We start from the raw sequence: 25427 nt of genomic DNA on the forward strand, positions 1-25427 counted from the left end.
AATCCATTGCACTAGCTGGATCTTTTGGCCTCAATGCTTAGGGCAGTGTAAAATGACACCTTATGATTGAATTGTAGATGACACTGAATTCTTTGTAGCTCTGTCACTGACTCTTGAAAATAATTTTGTTTCAGTTTGCCTCTTATTTCCCCTACTCAAAAATGAAAATAAAAACATTTATTCATCCTGCAGGTCCTGCAGGTATCTGTAAAACTCTTGAATATCTGTAAAACCCTTGAATCTGAAAAGCTCTTGAATAAAAGACACCAGAGAAAACCACATTATTTCTTTCTACTCAAGGATGCATGCTTTGTTTTTCATACACTGGCTTATTGTCATGCTGGACATATTTAGGTCCTGAAGGAACTATAACTGAGAGGTCAATAACCTCTGCAGATTACTTATGGGTTACTGACTACCAGTATGATGTCCCACAGCCTGCAGGGTAACATAACTAGAGCCAAAACCATTGACACTGTGACAGTCCTGAATGAAATCCATGAATGAGAAATGAACATTAATTTGGCAAGGATAAGATAATTGAAGTCATAGAATTGAATAAATGAAAATCATTTTAATGAAAGAAAAGGGAAGACGTGTAACCACGCAGCAATCTTGGGAATCACTGTTAATGGGGAAGAGAAGTATTTCAATTAGGTGTTGTCTTTTTTCTTACTTCTATGCAAACAAAATACTTCTGCAAAATAGAAAATTCTGTTTATAGCAACTCACCTAGATGTCAAATGTTTGTTTTAGATTAGCTACTCCCAGTAGTGTTCTTGGAAACCTTTGCATTCAAAAAGCCCAGTGAAACACACATCAAAATTGACTTTATCTGACATATGGAAGAAACCCTGGCCTAAGGGTTTCAACCCCCATTGTCTTTTCAGGATAATTCGTAGGACTAGATATTGGTGGACGCCCTCTGAAAGGTGCCATAAGTGGGTGTGATGGCTTGGGCATCCAGGCATTTTGGGCACATTGTCATTGGCATCCCAACTCAATGCTGGGCACACTGTGCTCATGCGTCCTCCCAAGGAGACTTTTGATTTTGCAAAGAAACAAAAGAGCAGGACTGTAACTCCCCACCCTCCCAGAGATAAATGCTTGTTTTCATTGCCTTTTGTGTCTTTTGAAAAAGTGCTTCATCCACTACAACTGTGTTTCTCCTCTTGTTCCTTGGCCAATGAAGGGGGAGCCTTGTGTCATGGGGGAGAGGAAGATCTATAAAAAACGCAAGCCTGGAGCGCAGTGTTCCCTAGGTCGGGACTATTCCCAAACTGTGGTGTCTGAGCCATGTGTCTGTGGCCAAGGAGACTTTGAGTGGTGAGTATGTGACTCTGGGGACTTGTGCAGGGGCTGTGTTTTTGTCCTGAAATACTACCCAGACAGAAAGCCTTGCAGAAGAAGTGAGTCTCATGCAGCTTTATAGCTGTGATCCCACGATATAGCAGAAATGTGACCCCCAAACCTGCTGAGTGAAGGAGGCTTCCCCTTCCTCTGCAGGAAATATTTGTTCATTTCCATGAGAAATCCAAGTCTGGAATTCAAAAGCAAAATAATTGCAAGTACTGGTGGACATTTTATGTCTGTCATTCCAGAATAGTGACAGCCAGGACTTTTCTGGTTTAAAATATATTCCTTTCAGAAGAGGAAGGGTATTTCTCTCCCAAGGTCATTGACTTCCTAGGGGGCAAGCCAGCAAAACATGCACATTTTTATCATTATTCCTTTGAATAGCTGTGAACAGTTTATTGCTTCTTAACAATGTTTTATTGAGAAATTTCTGAAAGGGCTTCTGTGACATGACTGTACAGCCCACCCTTGTCAGATATAACTACTTGTTTTGCATAAATATTGGTGTTTCTAACTTAATGGGACCATAATTTTCAAATTGCTTTAAGGTCACTTTGAAAGCAGCTTAAAAATAAAGCAGGGGAGAAATGAGACACTGCTTGCTATTGTTTGACAGTCAGAGATGGGAGATGGAAAAATGCATGTCAGGATCTCTGCCCAAGGAATTCCTACCTGGCACCTGTGATAGGCAATATTTCTAAGATTTAAGACTGTCAATGTCTGTCACGTTTGAGCTTAAATGATCAGAATGTCATTTAAATGGAATTCAAAATAACCTGAAAGCTGATCAGCTGGGAAAACATTTTAATCTTTATAGTAGGTTACTCAGGATCAGTGTCTGTCTGGTATTGGTGTTATTCCTGAACACTTCACCTACCTTCAAATGCTTTCTGAAGAGGTGTGAGGCATGAGATCTGTACATTTATTTGGAGTTAGGCTCACAGTTCTCTTGACATGGACATAGTGAAATGCAGCAAAATTAAGAAAAGTATTGACTAGAGTATTTTCTTGAATATTGTAGTAGTTTGTCTTTAAGAATGAGTTGGGGATTTAGAACAGAAATTTTAATCTGATCTGGAGGGTATTTAATTTGTTCCTCATGTCAAGATTACATCTGAGACTCCATATCTTTACTCATGAGATCTTTCCCCCTTGTTCTCATGATGGGAACTTGCAGGATGACCTGCCTTGCTCTGCAGTATCTGCCCTTGGCATTGGCATAGGCCTCTGGGGTGAATCCAGCACCAGTCTCCACAGATGCTAATGAATTTGTTTGGTTTTGGTTTTTTTTTCCCTTACACTGTCTTTTCCTCACCTGCTTTATATTTTCGCAGGGAAGTTTGTCTTTTCCAAGCTGTAAGTGAAAATCTGTGGCAGCTAAATGGGCCTTAAATGCTGCCTTGAAAAGGGTCTGCATCAGAATGCACCTTTTCAATCACATGACAGATTCCTTGCAAGCATTCAGTATCATTTTTTATTAACTTTCCCCCTAATATGAGAGGATATTGCTGTTAAACTTGTCAGTCCTGCAGAGGAAATGCAATTAGAGGACAACAAGCTGGCTTTCGTTTCGGAGCCTGCACTGCCAACAGAATTGTTAACTAGCTTCCAGTTGCAAAATTGTTACAGCCGGTGATGGAGAATCAGAAGAAACTTTATGGTGAATTTTGACGCTACTCAGCAGGGCTGACTGGAACAATGCGTGAGACAGTCCATTTGAGGAAAATACTGGCAGTGCTGCAAGTGGGGCACTGAACTTGGTCATTTTAAAAGTGATTTTTCAGAGAGGAAGGGTGATCTTGTGCTCTGATTTGTGATTTCTAAAGGATGAAACACTTGCTTACTCTGTTGCAAGATAGAGGTTGTTCCAGAATATATTCTAGATTCATCTGCCTCCCTTGGGATGTCAGTATGAGAAGGGGAGATGCTGACAAGTGCCTTTTCTCTGCTCACTGAGAGGTGACAGGATGGGTGAAAGGACCGCTCCTACTTTCACTTGATGCTCTTTCAAGGAAAAACTCTTTCCCTTTCAAGGAAAAATGTCCACTCAGCCTCCTCTGCCTGGGCTCCCAGTTGCCAGTTCTTGAAAGCCCTGACTGCTCTGTGCCTTGGGTTGAACTGGGCAGGTCCTGTGGGTGTCAGGGAAAGGAGGAGGGCCAGCAGCCAGGACTGTGTGGGTGCAATGACCAGCAAATGCTGCCAGATGGGCCCTCTGCTTCCTCAGAAAGAAGGTTTGGAGCTGGTTCTGGGTTTGGAGCACCCCGTGCCACTTACTGTGATGACACCTGCCTTTGAGGGCTGTGGGGATAGGACAAAAAGCTGCAGGAGCCCTTCAGCACACACTGTGGGGGCTGTGCTCCCTCCCATTTGGTCACAGTGCCCTTGCCCCTGTTGCATCATGGCCGCAGAGCTGTTCCCTGCAGTTAGATAAAAGGCTGATCTAAAATTCAGGGGCATAAATCATGATTATGCCCCAGTTCAAAAAATCCATATGAGCCAGGATCAAGGGTGACTCTTGCCAACCCTTGCAGTCATTTCCAGAAGCAAATTCTGGCCTTTCTCTAACAGAGAGAATGGCAGAAGGAGCTCATAAGTGATATTAAAGTGCTCACTGAGCCTTCTTTTCCCTCCTCCTGCTTCTTTATTTACTCTGTCAAGATAGGTTTCCTGAGAAAGACAGCACAGCAGCTGGACTTGATTATTTCCTTAACTTATGCAAACCCTGGGGCTTGTGAGAGGGAAGGTGGGCAGCATGTGAGGTTTTAATATACATTTACCAGAAGTTAATGAACAAGCACAGAACCTTGAGGGCACACAGCAATGTTGTCTTTAATTTTATTAAATATTTATGCAGCTCTTTTCTTCTTTGGGGCAAAGTACAGCTTCTCCTGAATATTTTTAATTACAAAGTCCCTGCCAGGCATTTTCGACTGTGCAGGTCGGACCCACTGAGAATGATTAAATTGAATGTTGAGAGAAAGAGCATTAGGGAATCTCCAAGCCATTTAAAGTAGCTCACAGAATTTTTGCCCTCCAAAAAAGAACAGTAGCAGCCTGGGCCATTGGGGACATAGCACAATTTTGTCTCACCAAAGCTCTTCCTAGAGACTTTCTGTTGGCAGTTCAGGCTCTGAACAGGGGAAGGATAAAACTCAGAGTGTCCTAAAGGGTACAGAATTCTTTCAAGACAGTGCCTTCTGTAGTGTCTGTGTTTTCACAGAGATTTAGCATGTTGGCATTTGTTAACTTGCTGCAGGCAAAAATCCAGAATCTCTTTTTATTTGTCCTTTGAATCCAGCCTGTCAATAAAGACTACACATTGAAACCTGATCCAAACCCTATTAAAACTTATGGAAAGCTATGGATTAATCCTATTTCTTCATCATTGTATTGGCACACAAAGGCAGCTGTAAAAAGAAGTTTTGGATGTGGTTGTGTACAATTCCATTCTTAGGTGGTCCAAGGAAGAATCAATACCCTGGATTGCCTTCTCTGTGGGACACAATACCATGTAATCTTTAGACTACAAAGCTGGTTGTGTTTTAGTTTAGTGTTGGAAAAACATCAGCTGGTTTTTTTCCTCTTGGGCAAGTCACAGCTTAGCCAGGGAGTCCATTAACATACATAAAGATACATACTGTGGCTAGTTGCTCAGGAAGTGGTCCTAGTGTTTTATATTCCTAGCCACTGTTGTGAAAAAGTGACATTAGATCTTAGAATTAGCCTGGTTCATTCTAAAAGCAAAGGCTGCAAAAAACAAACAAACCAAAAGAACCCAAAAAGTGACATTTAAGTCAGAGATTGATAGAAATAGAAACAAACAATACAATACTCTTTCTGAATCTCTGTCATGTTTTGTTGCCAAATGAAGCACAAGTCCTGCAGTGCTCTGCAAGTTTGGTAGTTCTGCTGCTGTGGGGATCAAATGCCCTCAGTGAATTGTGTTCCTGCATCTCATACCAGTCCATCCAGTCTCTGGATGAGCCCAACCCATGATGTTGTGCCATCCCAGCAGAGAACCACCAACACACACCTGCTCTGGGGACATCACCTAAAACTCTGGGCTAACTCTAGTGGAGGCTACAGTGGTGGATTCATGACTTCTCTCCACAGTGACTATGGATATGAGAGGCACAGCAACAACCAGTGCATCCCAGCCTTCTGGTTCAGCCCATCCTCCCTGTCCAAGGATTGCAACGTTGGACAGAACTACTGGAACAGCACTGGGTAAGTGCACCTTGCAATCTGTCTGGTTTTGGTGACTGCAGCAGACAAGAGAACCTGGATAGTTCTTTTTTTCTCTGCATCCCATTATGGTCTTTTTCAGTCTTATCCATCAGGTGGTGTTTGCAACAGCATCTGTATGGAAAATTGCCTTGTTCCTCAGAGAGAGGGAGAAGCACGTTAGCATAAGTGACACATAGATATTGCATTGCTATCAAGTGATGTGTGATCCCTGGAGCCTAGATTTGGAGCTCCCCTTTGTTGCAAAATTAAAACACAAATCAAAAAGGTCTGCCTGAGAGACAGCTGAACATTTAAAAGGATAGGTTTGAGGTATTTCACATTGTATTTTATTGAACCTCTTACTATCTTACCGCTTCTATTTATATCAGCTTCTAGGAAGGCTCAAATGAGCAATTTTTAGTCTCTTTTATGTTTTCTTCCTCTGCCATTTTCACTTTGTACATACAATGCCTTGCATTTCAGACAAGCTTCATGAGCTGGTTTCTCCTGGTCTAACCCAGAACAGATGGCAAGTGTTGGTTTATTATGGCAGCATCAATTTGCAAATGTTCTACTATCACGCAGGAAATGCTGTGAGACTTGAGTTTTGCTGTTTAGCCAACATCTTCCAAGAAGAGCCAGGAGAAAAACCCATACCTCAAATCATTTTAAAACTGAACTGCTCAAAGCCCTTGACATATTTTTTCAAGTGCCCTCTAGCCCAATAGAGGCAGACAAGACCTAATAAATGGTATCATTAAAAAGCTGGGATGCAGGATGCACTCCTGCAGGCTTTGGGTTGGAGGAATTCTCTGCCTTTTAGTAAGGCAGAGTAATTCACCTCCACAATGTGTCTCTTCTCAGTGATGCTGCTGGGAATCTCTGGAGAAGGTTCAACTGTGATTGGTTTGGCTTTCTCCTACTTAACAAAACATTAAATTTCTTTGAGCCTTCCTTTCAGTGAGGGGATCGTGCAGGTAGTTAACCTTTGAAAAAACCATGCATTAATGTGGAGGGACAAAACAAAAACAGAACAAAGGAACTTTTCCACCACTGTCTGAGCCCAATGTCCTTTGTTCCTGTTCCCCAGGTACCGCAGGATTGTGTCTAACAACTGCACAGATGGCTTGAGAGAGAAGTACATGGCCAAGATGGAGAAATGCCCTGGAAAAGCACCTCGGGGATTGCACATCCTCACCTCTGATGGGAAGCTGGTCATGGAGCAGGGGCACAACGCCACCTTCATCATCCTCATGGAAGAGGTGTGTTAGTGGTCTCAGTAAACCTTTCTCTGTGTGGCAGGACTGGCATTCTTTTCCTTTGCTTTTCAAGCTGCTGAGAGGAAAATAGTAATCAAGGGGGAATCATGAAATGGTGAATGGTCCTGAGATTTACGAGACTTAAGGAATTCAAGAGAATTGAAAGCTGTAGTGACACATACAAGCAGGTCATATTGGTTCACACCAAAGGTGTTTGCTTATCTTGTCTATCAGTGATGATAATTCTGAAGAAAGATGGATATGGTCAAAAAATTTATTTCCCCACTCACTTCTTGCTGCCTCCAGTAAACTGCAGTTTATGGAGTTTATGAGACAGAAGTGGTGTTTCTGTGATCCAAAATTCTGTATCTGGATGCCAAGCTTTAACTTCAGCTTTTCTGGGAAAGGTTAGAAGCAGTAGGGAACATGTTCTCATGGGGAGCAATGAGGGACATTGTTATTTTGCAGTAGGAATTGATTCTCCTCAAAGCAGCTCTAGCCCCAGCCCTTATCTATTGTAGTTATCTATTGGAACAGTTCCCTCTGTAGCCAGCAGTAGCAAAGTGACACCAGGCCATGCTGCTGCCAAAAGCATCAAAAAGTTGAGGCTCTTCTGGCCAGGGACTGAGGTGGTGCTGGTTTTTGTCACATTTTTTGCCCTGTGTATGTTATTTTGGAGCAGTACCTGGAGACAGCTGAGGCAGACTACCCACACACAGACACATTCTCACACTAGATTAAATTCTCATATAGTAGCTAAGTATTTCAGTGGGACCACACTAATCTGACAGGGCCTCTTTACTACTTCCTCAGGGGTTCATGCATGCTCTGCTTTTATACAAGAGGGATTTTTTGTCTGCTTGCTGCTTCTTTTCTATTCTGCAGACTTGACATGGTTAGACAATTTGTGTAGACACTATGAGTGGGAGTTCAGAAAAGAACAGATATAATCTAAAAATTAGGAGTCAACTAGTAATTTATTAAGGAACTCAAGCAGAACTGCTGCATATGAAGAATGATAAACAGATGGGGAATAAGGCAGCAGTCAAGGTAGCTGAAGAGTGGAATCTTTGCAAGGATTTAGAGATTGAAGAGGCAGCTGAATAAATATGTGAAGGCGTTCACTCTTATGTCTGTTGTTGAGAAATAATGGTAGTTAGAAAAACATTTCATTGAAACAACCTTTTTTGTTTTTATCTAAAGGAAGAGGCTCTTTGGAATATGTCTCTGTAGATGAACTGTTTATTCCACAGAAAGTTGTGTGTTGAGTTTGTTTCATAAAATAATAGAATTTCAAGAAGAAAAGAAAAGGAACACTGAGATTTTGGACAAAGCTATTCCAGTCTTTTAGTGTGAACCTGAGAAGAGTTGTGACCAAGGATTTCTTTATGACTTGGAAGAAATAATTTCTGTAGAGGTCTTAATTATTACTTACCTTGCTGCCATACAGATTCATTCCTGGCTTTCTCCACCTTTTGTGGTCAGTCTCTTTACTGGTGGTAGTTTAGCACATATGTTTACACTTCCCTTCTGAGCCAGAGAGCAGCCTGACCAGCCCTCCTGTGGGTGCATCTGTGTGGTGTCCATTCAGCTGTGTCAGACTCACCCTGATCAGCCACCAGCCCTTTCCTGCCGTCTAGTGCACACCCTCAATATATGGAGGTGACTGATCTTTAGAGGTATTCAGTGGTAAATGAAGACTTCATAATAGTTAATCAAAACCTTAATTTCTCAGGATTTATAGAATTAACTTCAATAGGATTCTTTACAATGATATTCACAATACATGTGTGGCGATGACTACAGACAAATAAATGCAGAATGACTGATGGTTTTTCTGTGTTTTCAGAAATATGGGGCTGGACTGAGATTTGGACTGTATACATGCAAGGGAACATGAGGAGATAACCTTTTTAGACTTTTTAAATCTGAGTTTGATTTTGATCACAAAGAAATACTAGACTGCCAAATAGCTGTTGTGGAGTTGTGTTCTTGACCACATCTGTTCACTGATTTCCATACTCAGAGCCAATCTTGGTGACAGCCTTGTTCCCTTTCCGTTATTTATGGGGCTTAAAGCAAAAAAACACGCCTCTTGAATATAAATGGATAGCAATGATTTCTATTTCCTTTTGAAATGCCTTCATTTCCCTTCTATTTCCATTTATATTTATAAACTCCAGAATATCTGTCATCTCTGCGTGGGACTAACATGCTTGGTTTAGTATTTTATATACTGGATACAGAGGTATGGAAAGGAGAAAGAAAACATGATTAGTGTGATGGGCAGCCTTTACAATGAAGACCCAGCTCATAATTGGGTGAAAAGATCATCTGCCACTGTTTAGTCATGACAAATCTGTTCCTGCTTCTCTGCGTGAAACGGTCTCATTTCAGATAGAATCATATTGGAGAGGCAAGAAAGAAATAGAAAAGAGAATTGCCAGGCAAGGGAGATGAGCTGCCATGGTTGGTGAAAGAGATTTCAGCCTGAGGTCATCAGTGATGAATCCAGCCCAGATCAAATTTTTATCCTCTGTTCAGTATCTTCCATATGAGATGGACTTGGGGTCTTAGTGCATTCCCTTGAGAAGTGGTTTTGAAAGGTTTAACAAGCTGTGGGAGCCCTTCTATCAAATAACTGAATATCTCAAGAGTGTAATTTTGCTCCTGCTAGAGACTTTTTTAGAGTGACTTTAAAAACTCTCTGTCTAAAGCATGTTATTGACTACTCAGTATAATAGGTACGTTTTAGTGTCACCACCATTTTAGTCCTTTCTGATTGCTCTTTGGTTTATACTGAAGTTTTAATGTCCAAGTGGGGCAGAGGTGAAAACAGTGCCCTGATCAAGTCAATAGCCAAAACTCCCCTGGCTCCCTGGCAGGAGAATAATGGAGCAAGGAGGAAGAGAGAGCTAACATATATAATCAAATACCCATATTTCAAAAACGACATGCAATAATCCTGACTATATGAGTGTCTGAAGAGCCCAAGTATATACTCAAAGTAAATTGACATCTGAAAAATACCCTTCCTGCACTCTGATTCTTCATACAGGTATAGTCTATGAGGAGGATAAATTCAGTGGGGGCTGCTAAGGTCCTGATTTTCTACACATGGGACCTGCTTCATTGTGGTCTGGCTTCTTGTATGTTCTCCCTGTGCATTTACAGCTATAATGGGGTTTATGAGACAACTGTAAAATATTTCTGAATTTCCCATTAAAAAAAGGTAAATTTAAGAGCAGAGATTTTAATTTTTGTTTTTAAACTTTCAGATCACATCCTCAATATATGTAGGGATTGACTTCAGCCCTTCAGGGCTAGGAATATCTCCAAAACATAGTGATATCTTCTTCACCCCCAGTGAATACAGTGCAGATCTTTGATGAAAGGAAATTACTTGGCACAACACATCTTATATATATGCAGAAAGCTAAAACTACAGAGATTTAATCTGAGTTGTAGTTTTATTTCAGTTTAGTGAAATCACTGCAGTGGGCTTTAGCTTTGTTGAAATTAGCCTTTTTTTTGTGTTACATTAGTCAGCTGGGGCAAGTACAAAATAAGGCTCCAAGAAACTGAAATAACAGACACTTCTACAGTTCAACTACAGTGATTTAAAGCATGATTTAAACTAAAATAGTGCAACTTCTGTCCCCAGACAATAGCTGTGGTGCTGGAATTTCTTGTCTGTTTTTCCCTCCTTCATTTAATAACTGTCATTGACAGTAGTCCTAGAAGAGATTTTCTCATCATCTGCTTCATTCTCCTGTGTATCCAGGCCCTGTCTCTGTGTTGACTGACATTAGACAAAAAAAATCTGTCAGTCCTCAACATGGGACTCAACCTGCATAAATTCAGCCATCCTGAAGCTTCATGTCTACCTGAAACTGGTTTTCTAAACGCTGTATAATCAGGGGAGGATATTTGCAAGAGATGATTCATGTCACCTGTTTTAGCTGCCTTAGGATGAGGTGTTGGTCTTTTGCTGTCTGTGTCTGGCCACCTTGGGGAATAACAGAACAAAGCTCGGCTTTTTTTTGAGAGGTTACTCCTTTGTATCTGTGCAAGTGGGATGGAGGGCAATATAAATCCTTTTATATCAGTCCAGTTTCCTACTCCAGCCTTCTCTGTCGCAGGGTGATCTCCAAAGGACAAACATCCAGCTTGATTTTGGAGATGGCATTGCAGTGTCCTATGCCAATTTCAGCCCCGTGGAGGACGGCATCCGGCACGTGTACAAGAGTGCTGGAATCTTCCAGGTGATGGCGTTTGCAGAGAACAGCCTGGGCTCAGACACTGCTGTCCTGTTCCTGCACGTGGTCTGTGAGTACTTCCACCTGCCAGATTCCTTGGGCCAAACTCTGACCTCGCTCAAAGTCCCTGCAGCTTCAATGGAGCCCAAGAATAGATGCAAACCCACAGACCCAAGTATGCAGCTCATGCTCTTCCAAAGGCTTGGGCTTCTAGGCACTCCTCTAACTTGTTAAATAGCTTTTATTGAATGAAGGGAAAGGGAAGGATTTTTTTTAAAACAAGTATATTAGCAGTTCTGAGAGTTATGGAGAAAAGGTTGAAAATGTCTGTTGGGTTTTCTGAAAGGCTCGGAGACCAAGCAGCATATGAAACACAGTCTAGATATCTATTTTCAATACATGTCTCATTCCAAGAGGATTAGATTAAACTACTAAATTTTGAGTCACTTATTCAGAATTTCAGCATTTACAGTGCTAATTTAATGAAAGAGAAGCATTATGCTGAGCGTGCTTCCTGAGATATGAATGTACTGAGGACTAATGTGCTGCTCTTCACATTTCATGTCTTTGACACGCATCCCTGATGTTTCTGTCCTGTTTGGTAGATCAATGCAATTTCTCTCAAGCTGACACATGAGAAAACTCAAATATAGAGCTCTGAGTTAACTTCCCAAAGCCACAGGAGAGAGCAGAGTGTGGAATGTAGGATGAGACCAAAAAGAGCCCAGTTCTTTGATCTACTCTTAGACTATTAAATCTTCTGTGTTCAGCTGCACCCCATCAATTTTGCCCCTAATGGTGATCATAGCCTTGTCTGCCTCCCCTCTTTACCTGTCAGAATGTCTTACATCCTGCCTTTTGCTTGAGCTTTTCTGCTGAAAGGAAGCACATTAGAAATTTCCAAAACTCAAGAACTTTTTCTCCATTTTAATTTCCAGCTCCCTGTAGGAAGAATAAATGTTCCTTGAAGCTTTTATTATGCTCATAATTCCCTCAAAGTCAATCATGGGTGCACTTAACAACCTGTTATTAGAGCATTAACTGTTTTTTCCTTCACCTTGGGCCATTAGCTGACAAAAGTGATGGTTACCTGGTAATAACAACCAGATTTGTATGGGTTATCTGATTTTTCTCAAAGGAACTACTTTTTCATGGTGAGGATTTTAAAGCACAATGCAACAAGGAACAATTCTTTGGCCTGCTTTTGCTGCTCCACCCTTTTTTACATCAACCTTTCAGATCTCTCCTTTGACTTTTATGGCATTCTTAGGTAGCCAATTTATTATCATTATCTCTGGGGAAATATTTTGCAAGGATTTACATTCATGATAATGCTGAAATAAAATGACACCTCAGAAAAATTTTAATATATTTGGAAGTACTGGTCAGTGTAGGAGGTTTGACCTTGAAGTCCAAAAGTACAGAAAAATATGCCTGAGAATCATTCTTACTACACAATCACTCTGGCACTAGGATCCTGTGCTAAAAAAAAAGAGAGGAAAAGGCTCCTTGGCCTCAAGCAACATTAATTTTCTACCCTGCAGCTTTATTAGCAGCCAGTTAACTTTTCAGCTTTCTGGAATCTGCTGACAAGCAGCTTAACTAGAAATTTAAAGGAAGCAAAGATATTAGTGCTTTTCTTCTTACATGCACTGTCACAAAATATTTAGGGAAATCTGCTGTTCTTGCAAACCCAAAGTACTTCCTGCAGTCAGAGTTCAGGAGTCACTTGCTGATAGAGATCTCTTGGGAAAGAGGGGAAAAAAAAAGATCAAATTTTAAGGTGCCAAAAGCAAGAATAAGGTCCTTTTGTGCTTGGAGCTCTATGTTCCAGTGGTAGAAGAACAGCTCTTGCTTTCCACAATCTTTGTAATTCAAGTAGATGGAGAACTGATTAATGTCCCCATTTTGTGCTGAGAGGTAACACAAGAGGATTGTCTCAGTTAAAATCACCAAATTTCCTGCTTCCCAGAATGAATGTCTAACAAAAAAAGAAAAGATTATGACTTTTCTTATTTTGTCCTTTCCATCTCACAGGGATAGTCTGTCAGTTTGCTGTGTTTTAAAGGTACTGCCCAGACAGTAACACTGTCTGATGGGCAGCAGTTATCAGCTGAAATTCAGCACCAGCAAAACCAAATGATAAACAAGAAGAAACACAATGGAGATAGTAGAAGCTTTAAACAAACTACCAAACAAAACCTCAGTGTTTTTTACACATGTTGTTTTTTCTAGAGAGGATCTGCCTTCTGAATTCAGGGCTTCATGCCCTGGATTTATTCTGGGCATTTGCATTTATTAGATACAACTTTGCATTGGTACTTTGTTATTTTTTAAGTCTTTCAGAATCAAGTGCTTCTGACAGTTACATGCTTTGTTATGCCAATGCACACATCTTTCAAGTGGTTCCTGATGTTTTTCTTTCAGTTTCAGGGGCAACTGACTCCCCAAAGACTTCCTAAGGTCAGGCCTATATCAAAAAGATACCAAGGATTTCCAAAATCATAAGTTTTTATTTTGGAGACCTTTTAAAAAAACTGTTTGGGGTATTTAATCAAGTTATAAATGACTCTTATATAACCAGATTTAAGCCATTTTGGCTAAAATGATTTTTCCACAAATCTTAGTAGCTCAGTGGCTATATTTTCAAGAAAAAACGTTCTTTCTCACTTGTGTCCTATCCCTTTCTTGTGTCCTATCCCTTTCTTGTGTCCTACCCTTTTGGCTTTCAATAGAAATTTCACTGCATAATGCAAAACCAGTTCATTGTTTTTCTAAAAAATGCATTTAAAAAATTCTTCTAAACACAGTGCTGCCGCTCTCTGAAAATTAGCACTATGGAAAATGTGCATAATAGCAGGGGGAAAAGTGTTTTTAAATCTGATTGTCTTTTTCTGTTTTCATTGACTGCTGAAATTCTCTTTTATTTCTAAAATATAAATAGACTGTCACTAGACTGTCACTGCTGACATAGGACTTTTGATTTATTTAAAGGAAAGATCCTTGCTGTTCACAACTGTGCAGGGAGGATTTAACTCAAAGCCTTTAATAATGAACTCTCTTCCCACAGGTCCAGTGGAGCACGTCCATCTGAGTGTTCCCTTTGTTGCCATCAGAAATAAGGATGTCAACATTACTGCAGTAGTTTGGCCCAGCCAGGCAGGCACACTTACCTACTTCTGGTGGTTTGGCAACAGCACCAAGGTACAGACACCCTTTGGTTCATTTTTTCTTCCTGAGCTTGTCACAACAGTCAGGGAACTCTCTCAGCCATAATAAAAACTTCTTGCCTTTCTCTGTTTTGTGTTTTAGTTTTTAACTTGGCTGAAGAGGGTTGTCATTATCTGAACTTCAACCTTTGTGAATTTGTTTCCTTCTGTGTTGTGTTGTTCTTAGGAGCCATTACTTTCTCCATCTGGTTGTTATCAGCCCTACTGGGATGTGAAGACCACTGTTATTACCAGCATTCACTTGCAACTTAACTGAACTATATGTGGAATAATGCTGGCTTTCAACACAGTGTTTAAAAACTGCTGGTGTTCACATAACCAGGGGGCTTCCATTATGTGCCAGTGTGCAGTACATAATGCTGGATTCCAACACAGTACTTTAAAGCTCTTGGTGTTCAGATAAACAGCTGTATCTAGAATTTCAAGCTGAAGAGTCTGGCTATGTTAGAGAGGGGGATGAGACTTCTTTGTAGTGAATTTTCAAATGATGTGTATTGTCACTGTATGTATTATAATGAGATTTTTCAGCAATAGTTAAAATAAGTGAAAATACAGGTTAGCATCATGCTTTCAAATGGAGAGAGCAGAATTGCCTATTAGCTACAGTTTTTATTGTAGACTTTAGCAGTGAGACAGGCACTGTTCTCCATTCTTACAGTTGTTAAATGTACAGCTGTTAATTTCACAGTGTAGTCTGTTGTTATTTACAAAAGCAGTTTAAGTCATGTCACTGTCTACATTTGCAATTGAAGGTGTGCACTGAGGTGAGATTGCAGCAGAAAGAAACGGGGATTTTACATGAAATATGGAATTGAGATAAAAAATAGGCACACAAGTGTCGCAGACATTTTTTCATAGAAATCCTTTCTTTGGGACTTGTTCATCTTCTGGGAAGCTGAGGCCCCAGAAAGAGAATGTAAACAATGATTATCAGCTGCTGTGAGATGCAATAGGATGCACCTGTGATTGGTTCATGTTCCATGTGTACAATTAAGGGCCAATCACAGGGCAAGCTCTCTGGAACACAGTGACAGAGAACTCTCTTGTTTTTAGATTCTGTTCTATTCTATTCTTAGCTTAGCAGCCTCTGCAACTCCTCTCTGTATTCTTTTTAGTATAGTCATAATGTATTATATATCATATATCAATAAATCCAGCCTTCTGATCATCAAACAAGATTCTCGTCCTTCTCTCACCTGAAGACCTCATCAGGCCGCTGTAATACACAAGTATTTTGTTTTCTCTTTGAAAAGCTGCTTAGTTTTAACCTCTTACCCTAGCTGCCAACAATGTCATAGAGGCAAAATAAAAACAGTAAGTGCTGCTTCTACTGGGATTCTACATCCAGTTAGGAAGCTCACTGTAAGAACTCACTGATTTTTGTGGAAGCAGAGTTGAGGCAGTGGAAGAACTCAGGAGCAAAAGCCATTTACTGTAACTTGGCAAGTTGCTGTGCCCTAGCTGAACTATGGCAACCACCCACATATGCACATCCATTCCATTGCAAGTACCAGGTAATTCCACATAGTTTATACTGCATTGAGATACAGGCATGCACAATCATGTCACAGTTCAGCTATGTTTGGCTCAGTGCTCACACTGAGCCAAACACACAGAGAACCATTAAACTACATGAAAGATAATTTAGGTATTGATAACTTGATCATCTGCTGAAGCCCTCTGGCGTAGAGTTTTCCTGCCATTGTTTTTGTCCTTACTATAGAAGTTTATGGTGAACAGGGCCTTAAAAAAGATTTTTTGAAATAGAAAGCAATCTAGAAAAGGTAATGCAAAGCAGTGGTGTTTGCTGAAGATTTCCATGCAGTTCTCACAGTGCTTGCTTCTGGGTTGGAAATAGGAGCTGTTTCATCTTCTAGTTTAAATCTCAGACCCATTGGCAGCAGAGTACAAGCAGATGTGGATGTGTTTGGGATGGGTGCTTTGGACATAGCTGAACATGGAGCTGATCCTTTGACACCTTGGCATGATTGTACTCATTGCTGAAATATGGAAGAGTAAACATGGTGCCACTTACCTGTGTCCAAATCTCAGACCCAGAGCACTGTTCAGTCTTTGCAAGCATTATCTCCAGCTACCTCATGGATTGTACTGCAACTCTGACAGAAGTATGGCAAGGGACATAGACATAACTGTTTCAGCCACCTTTTTTCAGAACAGCAGTCTGTATCACATCAAAATTCCTCCTGGGATGTTTAATGTACATGTCAGGTTCTTCTCTGTGCCCACTCATGAGTAAACTATGGTGTTCTGTGTAGAGGTGAAAGATGGAGACACTGAATTAAAGGATGAGGTGTGTAATAGTGTGACTGGTATTATTAGATGATATGTTTTATATCCATGCTGAGGGATTGCAACTTCTTTTCCTGTTCAGCCTGTAGCCAACCCAGGCAGAACCAGATGTGTCTGTGTCACTGTGCAGTCTCACTCTCTGTGCTGGGGCACAGGAGAATGTTGTCTTAGGCACAAATGACCTGGCTGAGACTCCTCTACTGCTCTCCCCACCCTGCTGAAACTCCTGTACTAAATTTCTACTGTACTGATTTTTGCAGTATGCCCAAAGGCCAATTTGCCTGGATTAACACAGGTCCAGTTTAATAGATGTATCCAGCTGTCTAATAGGTTTGAGCAAATGAACCTTAAACTACTTGATTTAATTTAGAGTTAGTTTCCAGGTCTTGGTTCTTGAATTAAAATTAAGGAGTTGGCTGAATGTTAAAACTCCATGATGGAGGTGAAATCATCCATGATAATGGAATGTCCAGCATACGCATATACAAAAAGAAAAAAATGTAATTTTAAAGGCCAGACTGCATCCTCTTATCTGCCTTTGCACAGAACTACAACCTGTAACCTCCAGGAGGATTGCTGATATCCCTGCAGTTTGATAGAGGCCCATTCAGCTTCTCCAGGGTCTGTGCATATCTCAGTAAATGTTAGCTAGGCCTGCAGGGCTGGCACGAGCTGGTGCCCTTGGACTGTGTGTGCCATGTGATAAGACTTTTTGGTTTTTACTGCTTTTTCAGCTCATGGATGAGGGGGTCTAAGGAAGGTGGTGTTCTAGAGAGAGAGAGAAATGTGTTTGCCAGTCTGGCCTGTGCAGGTGGAAATTTTGATTTGACTATGAAAATGGTTTTGTGACCACTGTTGTGAAGTGCAGTCAGGCTGGCAGCATGATGAGATAACTGTGAGAGCTGGAAGGTGAAATTTGGAAGTTTTCCTTTGAAAACCAACTGGAAGTGTAGTGAAAGGACAACAGCAATGGTATAATGGCTTTATCTGTGCTCTTAGACCTCTGTGTGCTTTTGCAATGGAGATTAGTATCACTGTTTCCATTTTTGTTGTTTCTCTAAATAAGGAGTTATTTCTGTAGACCAGCTGTCAGATCAGTGGCACTGTGAAGGCTGGACCTTTGATTTTCACTTGTGGTGGGTTGACCTTGTTTAGACACCAGCTGCCCACTAAAGCCACTCTATCACTCCCCTCCTCACATGGGCAGGATACATAAAATATAACAAAATCAGGTCACAGTAATGACAGAGAAACACCACTAATTACTTTTAAAAAACAAAACAGCCTTGATTTTATGATATTAGTGCAATTTATTATCAATCAAATCAGAGTAGGATAATGAGAAATTAATCCAAATCTTAAAATACCTTCCCACATCTCTCCTTTTTCCACAGGCTCAATTTCACTCCTGAATTCTCTGCCTCCTCCTTTGCCAGCAGTGCAGGGAGACAGAAAAAGGGGGCTGTGATCAGTTAATCTCATGTTGTCTCTTCCAATGCTTCCTCAGGGGGAAGAGGCCTCCCACTCTTCCCCTGCTTACAGGAGGGAATCCCTCCCATGGGAGACAGTTTTCCATTGATTTCTTCAAAGTGGGCCCTTCCCATGGGCTGCTCCAGGGTGGATCCCTTGCACAGCCACACTCAGTCAGCATTGTCAGCAGAAATTATGCCATACTTTCAGCCTGGTTAGCATAGCTTGCCAGCTTGTGGCTGCAGCTTGCTCACAGACTCACAGCATGGACAGGGCAATGCTGGATGTCCTCACTCTGACCTGAGCAGTGTTGCTCTGTGAGAGATGAATGGATTTGTGCTCATAAAAGCAAAGACTGGCCCTGAATCTGAACAATATGGATTGTTTGAAGAAGCATCTGCATCTTTGGTTTATTTTCAATTTGAGGTTGGGTTTTGTACAGCAGATCTAGCAGCTGAGCCGGCTGTGTGTGTACAGTGCTGCATTCTACTGCACTCATTCTGCAACTGCTGACTGTATTCTGCTGAGGAGTCCATACAATGCAGTTCAATAGAAGAATATTTCAGGAAACATTTACTGAAATGAGAGAAACCTCTGCCTGTGGGACACTGCTCATAGGATGGTGTTTGGGCCTTAGCAGGATATGCAAACTGGCAGTACCACACCTGTATCAAGGAGCAGGGCCTGGTGGATAAATCAGGTGCATGTTGTGATCCTGAGTTAATCTGACCCTGATTTTGTCCTTTGTGTTTGCCTCCTCCAGCCCCTCATCACCCTGGAGAGCAGCATCTCGTACACGTTCACTGTGGAGGGGATGAACACGGTCACCGTGCAGGTTGCTGGGGGCAGCAGCCTCATCCAGGACACCAAGGAGATCGCAGTGCACGGTACCTCAGCCTTCTGCAATCACACCTCAGGGGAGGAAGGGCAGACTGTCATTGCTGATCCAGAATGAGCTCCAGGAACTTGATAATGCCTGGAGGAACCTCTGATGACAGAGTAGCTCAGATGTGTCATGATGACAAAATCAGAAGTGAATAGAATGGGGCAGCTAACCAAAATTATAACCTCAGCAATAATAGGGTAGCTGGTGTCTCCTGTGCCTGTTGATCTGTTTGTACACCCAGACAGGGAACTACCAGAAATAAAAAACACTTGAACCAGGCTGCCTTCCTTCATCTTCCCAGCTGTGGAAAGAAATAGTCACAGCGCATGATTAGGGTGATCTGAATGCAACTGGTGTCTCTATATGTACAAATGACAGGGGTCAGGAGGGCTCTGGAGAAGAGGACAGAAATTACTCTGTTGTTGGTATCATGGCCCATCTTTCCTCTCATAGCTGGAGGTCTGAGTGTGCCCACTGGACTTGCCCATGGGTATTGTTATATTCTTTCCATATCTGCATGTCACGGGCTTCAAAAAGCACCCTTTGGCAGACAGCAGAGCTTACCCTGTTTGGGGCTTGATAAATCCTGGGTGAAAGGGCTCTCTCAGCAGCTTTGACCAGGACTTCTAGAAAAATTTCCACCTTGGCCCAGTCTTTGTTTTCCTTATCCAGTTTTTGGCATCCAGCATTTGAGAACAAGCTTTTGTTTGGACTTCTAGTTTTATTGAGAAACCTGGGTTTCAAATAACTGCGCTACTTTGAAGCTCAGCACTGTGTAGTTGCTCTGTGTGGGTCTTATTTCAGTAATTAAATACAAATAAATGTCCCACTGTATACTCAGATTTAACAGCAGCTAAGTTGATATTTATTGATTGTCTGGCCATGAAATTCAATAGTCTTTAGTAATTTGTTAATGTGATTTAGTAATAATTTGTCTTGCTGTTATCAAATATTAGGAACCTTCTACTCCATAATTTTGAGCATTGTAAAATGCAGTGTTTGCTTCTTGGAAATGTCCATCCTTTCACTAGTTTCTGGAATAAACCTGAATCAAATATGTTTGAGAGTGATACCCACAGGTGATCTTGATCTTTAGCCCCAGTAGGTCCCACAGAGAGCTCCTCACTCTGTTTTTAAACACCTTGGAAGAAATTTTGCCATTCTGTTTAGAAGATCCAGAGTTTTGGGTTCTATTAGAAAACAATTAACCCACTTGGATCCAGTCCAAATAGTCCTATCCAGTGCTGTGCTGCAGACTGACCTGGTCTAAGGAAGAAGTCCTTCCAGCCCTTCAGTCTGTGATGAGTTAAAGTCTGAATACATAAACAAGTGATGCCTTTAGCAAACATGTCCTCTGATAAACTTGTATCCTCATCTGTGTCCTAGTCAAGTGATTATGGGTCCAGGCCATAATCTAGGCTCTGGTGTTATCAGTGGAGGAGATTTATTCAGGTATATCCTTAATTTGAGATTAACAGAAAAGAATTTGCTCAAAAAATAAAGTGGACATGGTACTAAGGGGTCAAAAGTGAAAGACTTGATATATCTGACTTTGGGTTAAACCTTCAGAACCTCAGAGACTTTCCCTGTCCTCTTTGATACTTATTTTATTTAAAAATATATTGCACCATCTAAAAAGAATGAACAGTTCTTACAAAAGATGCCACATAAATGGTGTGCTGGCACATCCCTGCTTTTCTGTGGATTTCCTCATTTATACTCTGGCAGGTTTATCTTGATCTAAAACTAGTGCCTTCTTCCAAATGATTAATGGTACTTATTTGAAGTGTCTGAGATCAGTTGTGTCAAGGTGAGGCACAGAACATCTCCAAAATCAGAAAGGAGAATCATTTACTCTGAGAACTTTCTTAAGAGTGTGGTTCCCATCCTGGATGTTTGCCTCCCGCTGGCCTAAATCCCTTGTGCACCGCTGCCATAAGGAGTTCAGACTTGGTCTTTGGTGAGACCAGCAGGGAGAGTTGGAATTGGAGAAAAATTAAAATCTGTATTTTAAGTCTAGGAAGCTTTTCTTCCTCCCAGCAATCATTCAGTCAGGACAGAACTTCAAAGTGTTTTGTCAATAGCCATTGCTTGATGAGCCTGTCATTACGACCACTAGGTTCTCCTTTGTTGGGGAATTAACCACTCCTGGTTTCCCTCCAGGAGGGTAAACAGAAAACATAACTTGCAGCAGTTGTTCACTCTGCAATTGTACAGACAGGCCTTCCAAATTTCAGCCAGGTGCTGCCTTATTTGCTGATCAACCTTTTTACCTTCTTGTGAGCAGAATCTGAAGAAGTTGAGTGGCAAAATTACAAAGCCCAGAGGCTTCATGAAGGATCCTCTCACCTCTCTCATTCTCACTTCTGTTTCTCTGGGGAAAGCCAGAAATTGGCAACAGATCAAAACATCCTTTACAAGTACCACTAAAAGCATTCTTTCCTTGAGAGCTCTCTGTCCTGCTTAGTGTTAGCCAGCCTTTTTCTTCCTTCAGCCTTTTCTCACTCTCTTGCTTTAAGATAGTTATGGTCCTCCTGTTGTCTTCTGCACCCTTGTCTGTCCCCTAAACACTGCCCATTTAACCTTCTCATAAATACTTTTTCTATTCCAGAGTACTTCCAATCTCAGCTCCTGTCATTTTCTCCCAACTTGGATTACCATAACCCTGACATCCCTGAATGGAGACAAGATGTTGGCAAAGTCATCAAGAGAGCATTAGCACAGGTGAACATCTGTTTCCTTGTCTGTACTAACATTGACTAGGCTGTTAAAACATACACTTTTTTGACATGCTAGCTTAAAATAATGGGTAAGCACAGCAGTGATGACACTGTCATTAAAAATCAATAAAAAGCTTCTTAATATGCTGGATCCTTTTACAGAGTCAATCTGTATTGCTGATTTTGTTAAAAGCAATTACAATTGCTTTTATTAATATTTCTGTGTGCTTTTTGCAAATTCTAGATTGTAATACTATCATCATTATCCTTATTTTTCCAAGTTGATATGACAGTATGTACTGTTTTCTATTCCAAACATTTGGTTAGTGTTAGTGAGTGTTGTTAAACAGCTGATCCACTTCATCCCAGAAGACAGACATTGTAGTATTATGGATACATGAGGAAGATATTTTTATCTTTTCCTGATAGTCAGGAGTTCCACATGCAGTTAAGTGTAGCAACTGGTGAACTTTGAAGCTCTATTCACTTTCCAACTGGGGCAAAAAATGAGGATTCAAAAGGAAAATAAACTTACCTATAAAATACAGGATAAAGAGAAACTTCTGTAGTTGGAAGGTACTGTATCTTCCTTTGGGATTAATTAGAATATGTAAACTAGTACTCATGTTCTTTCAGGAAAGGGGGCAGAATAACTTATGATATCAAATAGTCAGGGACTTTGGTTTTGAGTGAAATTAGGAGCTAGATTTAGACAAGCTTTTGTGGGTTTGGCATTCTGCCAAAAATGTATTTCATTGGGGTTTTTTTGCTTTAGCTACAGTTGTTAGAAATGGAGGCTGATTATTTTTACTGGGAAAGTACATTCCTGCTCAGCTTTTCTCATCTGCAGCCCACTCAAAATTCACAGGTTGTAAGAGTTTCCTTGGTTGTTTTTCCATCCTGAAAAAATGCTAAGTTTATTTTTTTTTTAATTGTTCTTCCCTTTTACTTTAGTAAAAGAATCAAGCTTTCAGGATTAAAAAAAAATTAATTAGCTTGTAACTGTGAATGGTTACAGAAAATAGAGTGTGGTAGAAGTGGTTGCTTGTGTACCCCACCAGGAATGGGCTGCCCCATTGGGACATTTCAGCTCTGCAGTGAGGCCAGGGGGTTTGAGGTGGGACAGGACCAGAGCGCTGATGGAGCTAATGAACATCATGTAGCAGAGCATTTCTGAGGGAAGGAGGATTCCTGCCCTGGTGAGGATGCATGGCTGGGGTTTGGGAAGAGGGGGAAGCAGCCTCAGTGGGTAGGTCTTGCTGAAGGCAGCTCCCAGAATAGCCCTCCTGGTCAGCCCCAGGAGTGAATTCTCTCTCTGGGGACATTGCTGTTCATGTATGGCCAGCGTGGATCCCTGTAACCTGATAGCAGAAGGTCATTGCAGGCACTTTCCTTCATATTGTACCTGTTAGCTGCACATTTACCAGTGGTGGCTCTGAGGCAAACTCTCTGGATCTGACTTTGGGTCAGTTATTCTTTTGTAGCAAGGAGGACAATGTAGAACATTCAGATCTGGAGACATGCTAGGTTTGGACTTTGGGTTGAGATCTTTGGACCCAGGGGTGTTATTAAGTTTACCTTCACTTCTAGAAAGGAAGTAGAGTGCACCTTTAGCAGAAGCTCAGATTCTGACACACCAAATAGGCAGAACAGCTCATTAGGACCACAACACCTACAGTGGAACTGGAAAATAACAATTTGATGGGAACATCATTTCTGAAAGTCAGTGGAAACATAAGTAACGAAATAGCAGCTAGAGACCTCTTTTTACTTTCTTCTAGGTGACTGGTATTCCTGATGAACAGATCCTGGTAGCTCTGTTCCCTGGGCTGCCTACTTCTGCTGAACTCTTCATACTGCCCCACAAAAACACAACAGAGAGGAGGAAAAGCAGTGAGGCTGATCTGGAGCAAGTAAGGAAAGAAGGATTCATGGAACATTTATTCCTGTCATATTGTTTGCAGATGGGCCCCTGAAGCTGCACAGCACTGGAAGTACTTACAATAAGTGTGGTGGAAATGGATGCATCTGGGACTGTGGCAGCATAGTTTATGGCATTAAAGAAAATGATTTTCAGAGGAAAGCCAGGATTTTCCAATACCTCACTGAGATATGTCACAGTCTACCACTAGCAGAGATTCTTCCTAAATCAGTGGAGTGTCCTTTTTACAGTAGTTATGGCCAAAGGAACCTTGAATATGTACTCCCTCTGCTCCCTGGAGGAATGCTAATAAAGGGAGGCCAAAGCAGCAAGATAATATACTGAGGTTTACTAAAAATAAATCAGACACTTCAGCTCATAGATCACCACAACAAGACCTCTTTTTTTTTCTTCTGCAGCACTGAACTGCCTGTGCAAACTATATTTGGAAGTTACAATATCCATCCATTTAGATAAATAGGTAATTACAGTGATGTATTGCAACAGTGATATGCAGGCAAGAAAAGAACAACAGCACTAGGCTGCTGGAGCTCTCATGTTAGAATTACCAAGTGATTAAATCAGCTCTATAAAGGCAAAGGAGTGAAGTACTGCTGGAAAGGCTGCTTGGCTCTAGCTAATGTTCTTGTATGCAGTATTTTTACGGTGTGCAAACTATGTGTGAGCCCATTGCCAAGTAACTCTTGTAAGTTTGGATCAAATATTAAATTATTCAGAGGACTAGTGAATTTAGTGGAAGTTCTTGTCACACACTGAGTAAAGTCAATCCCTGCAGAGTAGTTCCTTTGTCCTAGGAAGTCATCAAAGCTGGTCTCTTAAATTTATGGTAGTCAATGTGCAGGAAAGATGCATTGATGTGGGAAAGTTTGAAAGGCTTTTTGGAGGGATGGTCTTGGAGTAATTTCTGTCTTGTCCAGTAGGGTCTACAGTTATTAAAACTTCTTCTGCACAAGCTGTTGTGTCAATATTTCATGTATCAGTGTTATGCTGAGATCTCAATTAGCTTTCTGACTAATTGACTATGAGTCCTAAAGCTCCAGTGCTCTAATTTTAGTTGACAGGCTACTCAGTTGTACTTTGGCACTTGTTGTTGCCTTCTGCTTGAGGAGCTCTGCCTGGAGAGTAGGTCATTAGAGCTACTCATTAGCTGTGCCCTGTCCATCAGAACTACTCTGTGGAGACCAGGCATTAACAAACTGAGGCTCTGGGGTGATCGGCTGAGTATGTGCTCTGGGACAACCAAATAACACATCACAGCTGGGTTGCTGATCTCCCAGTGCAGCAATTCCAGTATATCCAGTCCAAAGCCCCTTTTCTAAGTGAAGGACAAATATGGCAAATTTTCCATTGACGTAAACTGGATTGTCTCATCCCCAATCGCCTATTTAAATAGAAGCTTCATGACAGAATCATTGGGAAGAAAGAAATGTAGGTCTGGACTGCTTATTTAGTTTCATTATCCACCAATGAAACGCCAATATGTCAGTGATTTCCAAATGCATTTGATTGAACTCAAAGGATATTGTGGAAGGTGAAAAGGTCCTTAGCTATTTTCCATCTTCCCATAGACCCCCAAAACACAGAAAAAAAAAGGGGCTAACCTTCTGGGTTTGCTTCCCAAGAGAGATATAATACACAATGAGAGTCTGAGAAGTTCTGTAAGGGAGATTTCCATGCAATGACACCCAGCTCCACCCAAAGCACACAAAGTGCATTTCTCTCCACTTCCTCAGCCCCTGCTGAAGCCAGTAAGAGATGTCAGCCACTA

General features: G+C 41.2%; 1 protein-coding gene across 1 annotated transcript in view; it reads left to right on the top strand.

Annotated features, from left to right (window-relative positions):
* SORCS3 (sortilin related VPS10 domain containing receptor 3) overlaps nt 1–25427 on the top strand; it is a 267197-nt gene that overhangs the window by 230271 nt on the left and 11499 nt on the right. Inside the window, exons 16-23 of the mRNA XM_058028863.1 lie at nt 1193–1326; nt 5470–5583; nt 6674–6845; nt 10985–11171; nt 14172–14305; nt 18875–18998; nt 21609–21721; nt 23499–23630. Of these exons, the coding sequence (XP_057884846.1) occupies nt 1193–1326; nt 5470–5583; nt 6674–6845; nt 10985–11171; nt 14172–14305; nt 18875–18998; nt 21609–21721; nt 23499–23630 (1110 nt within the window). The remainder of the gene's footprint in view (nt 1–1192; nt 1327–5469; nt 5584–6673; nt 6846–10984; nt 11172–14171; nt 14306–18874; nt 18999–21608; nt 21722–23498; nt 23631–25427) is intronic.

Source organism: Melospiza georgiana, chromosome 8 (genome assembly GCF_028018845.1).
Source record: "Melospiza georgiana isolate bMelGeo1 chromosome 8, bMelGeo1.pri, whole genome shotgun sequence".
In the NCBI taxonomy this organism is placed as follows: domain Eukaryota; kingdom Metazoa; phylum Chordata; class Aves; order Passeriformes; family Passerellidae; genus Melospiza; species Melospiza georgiana.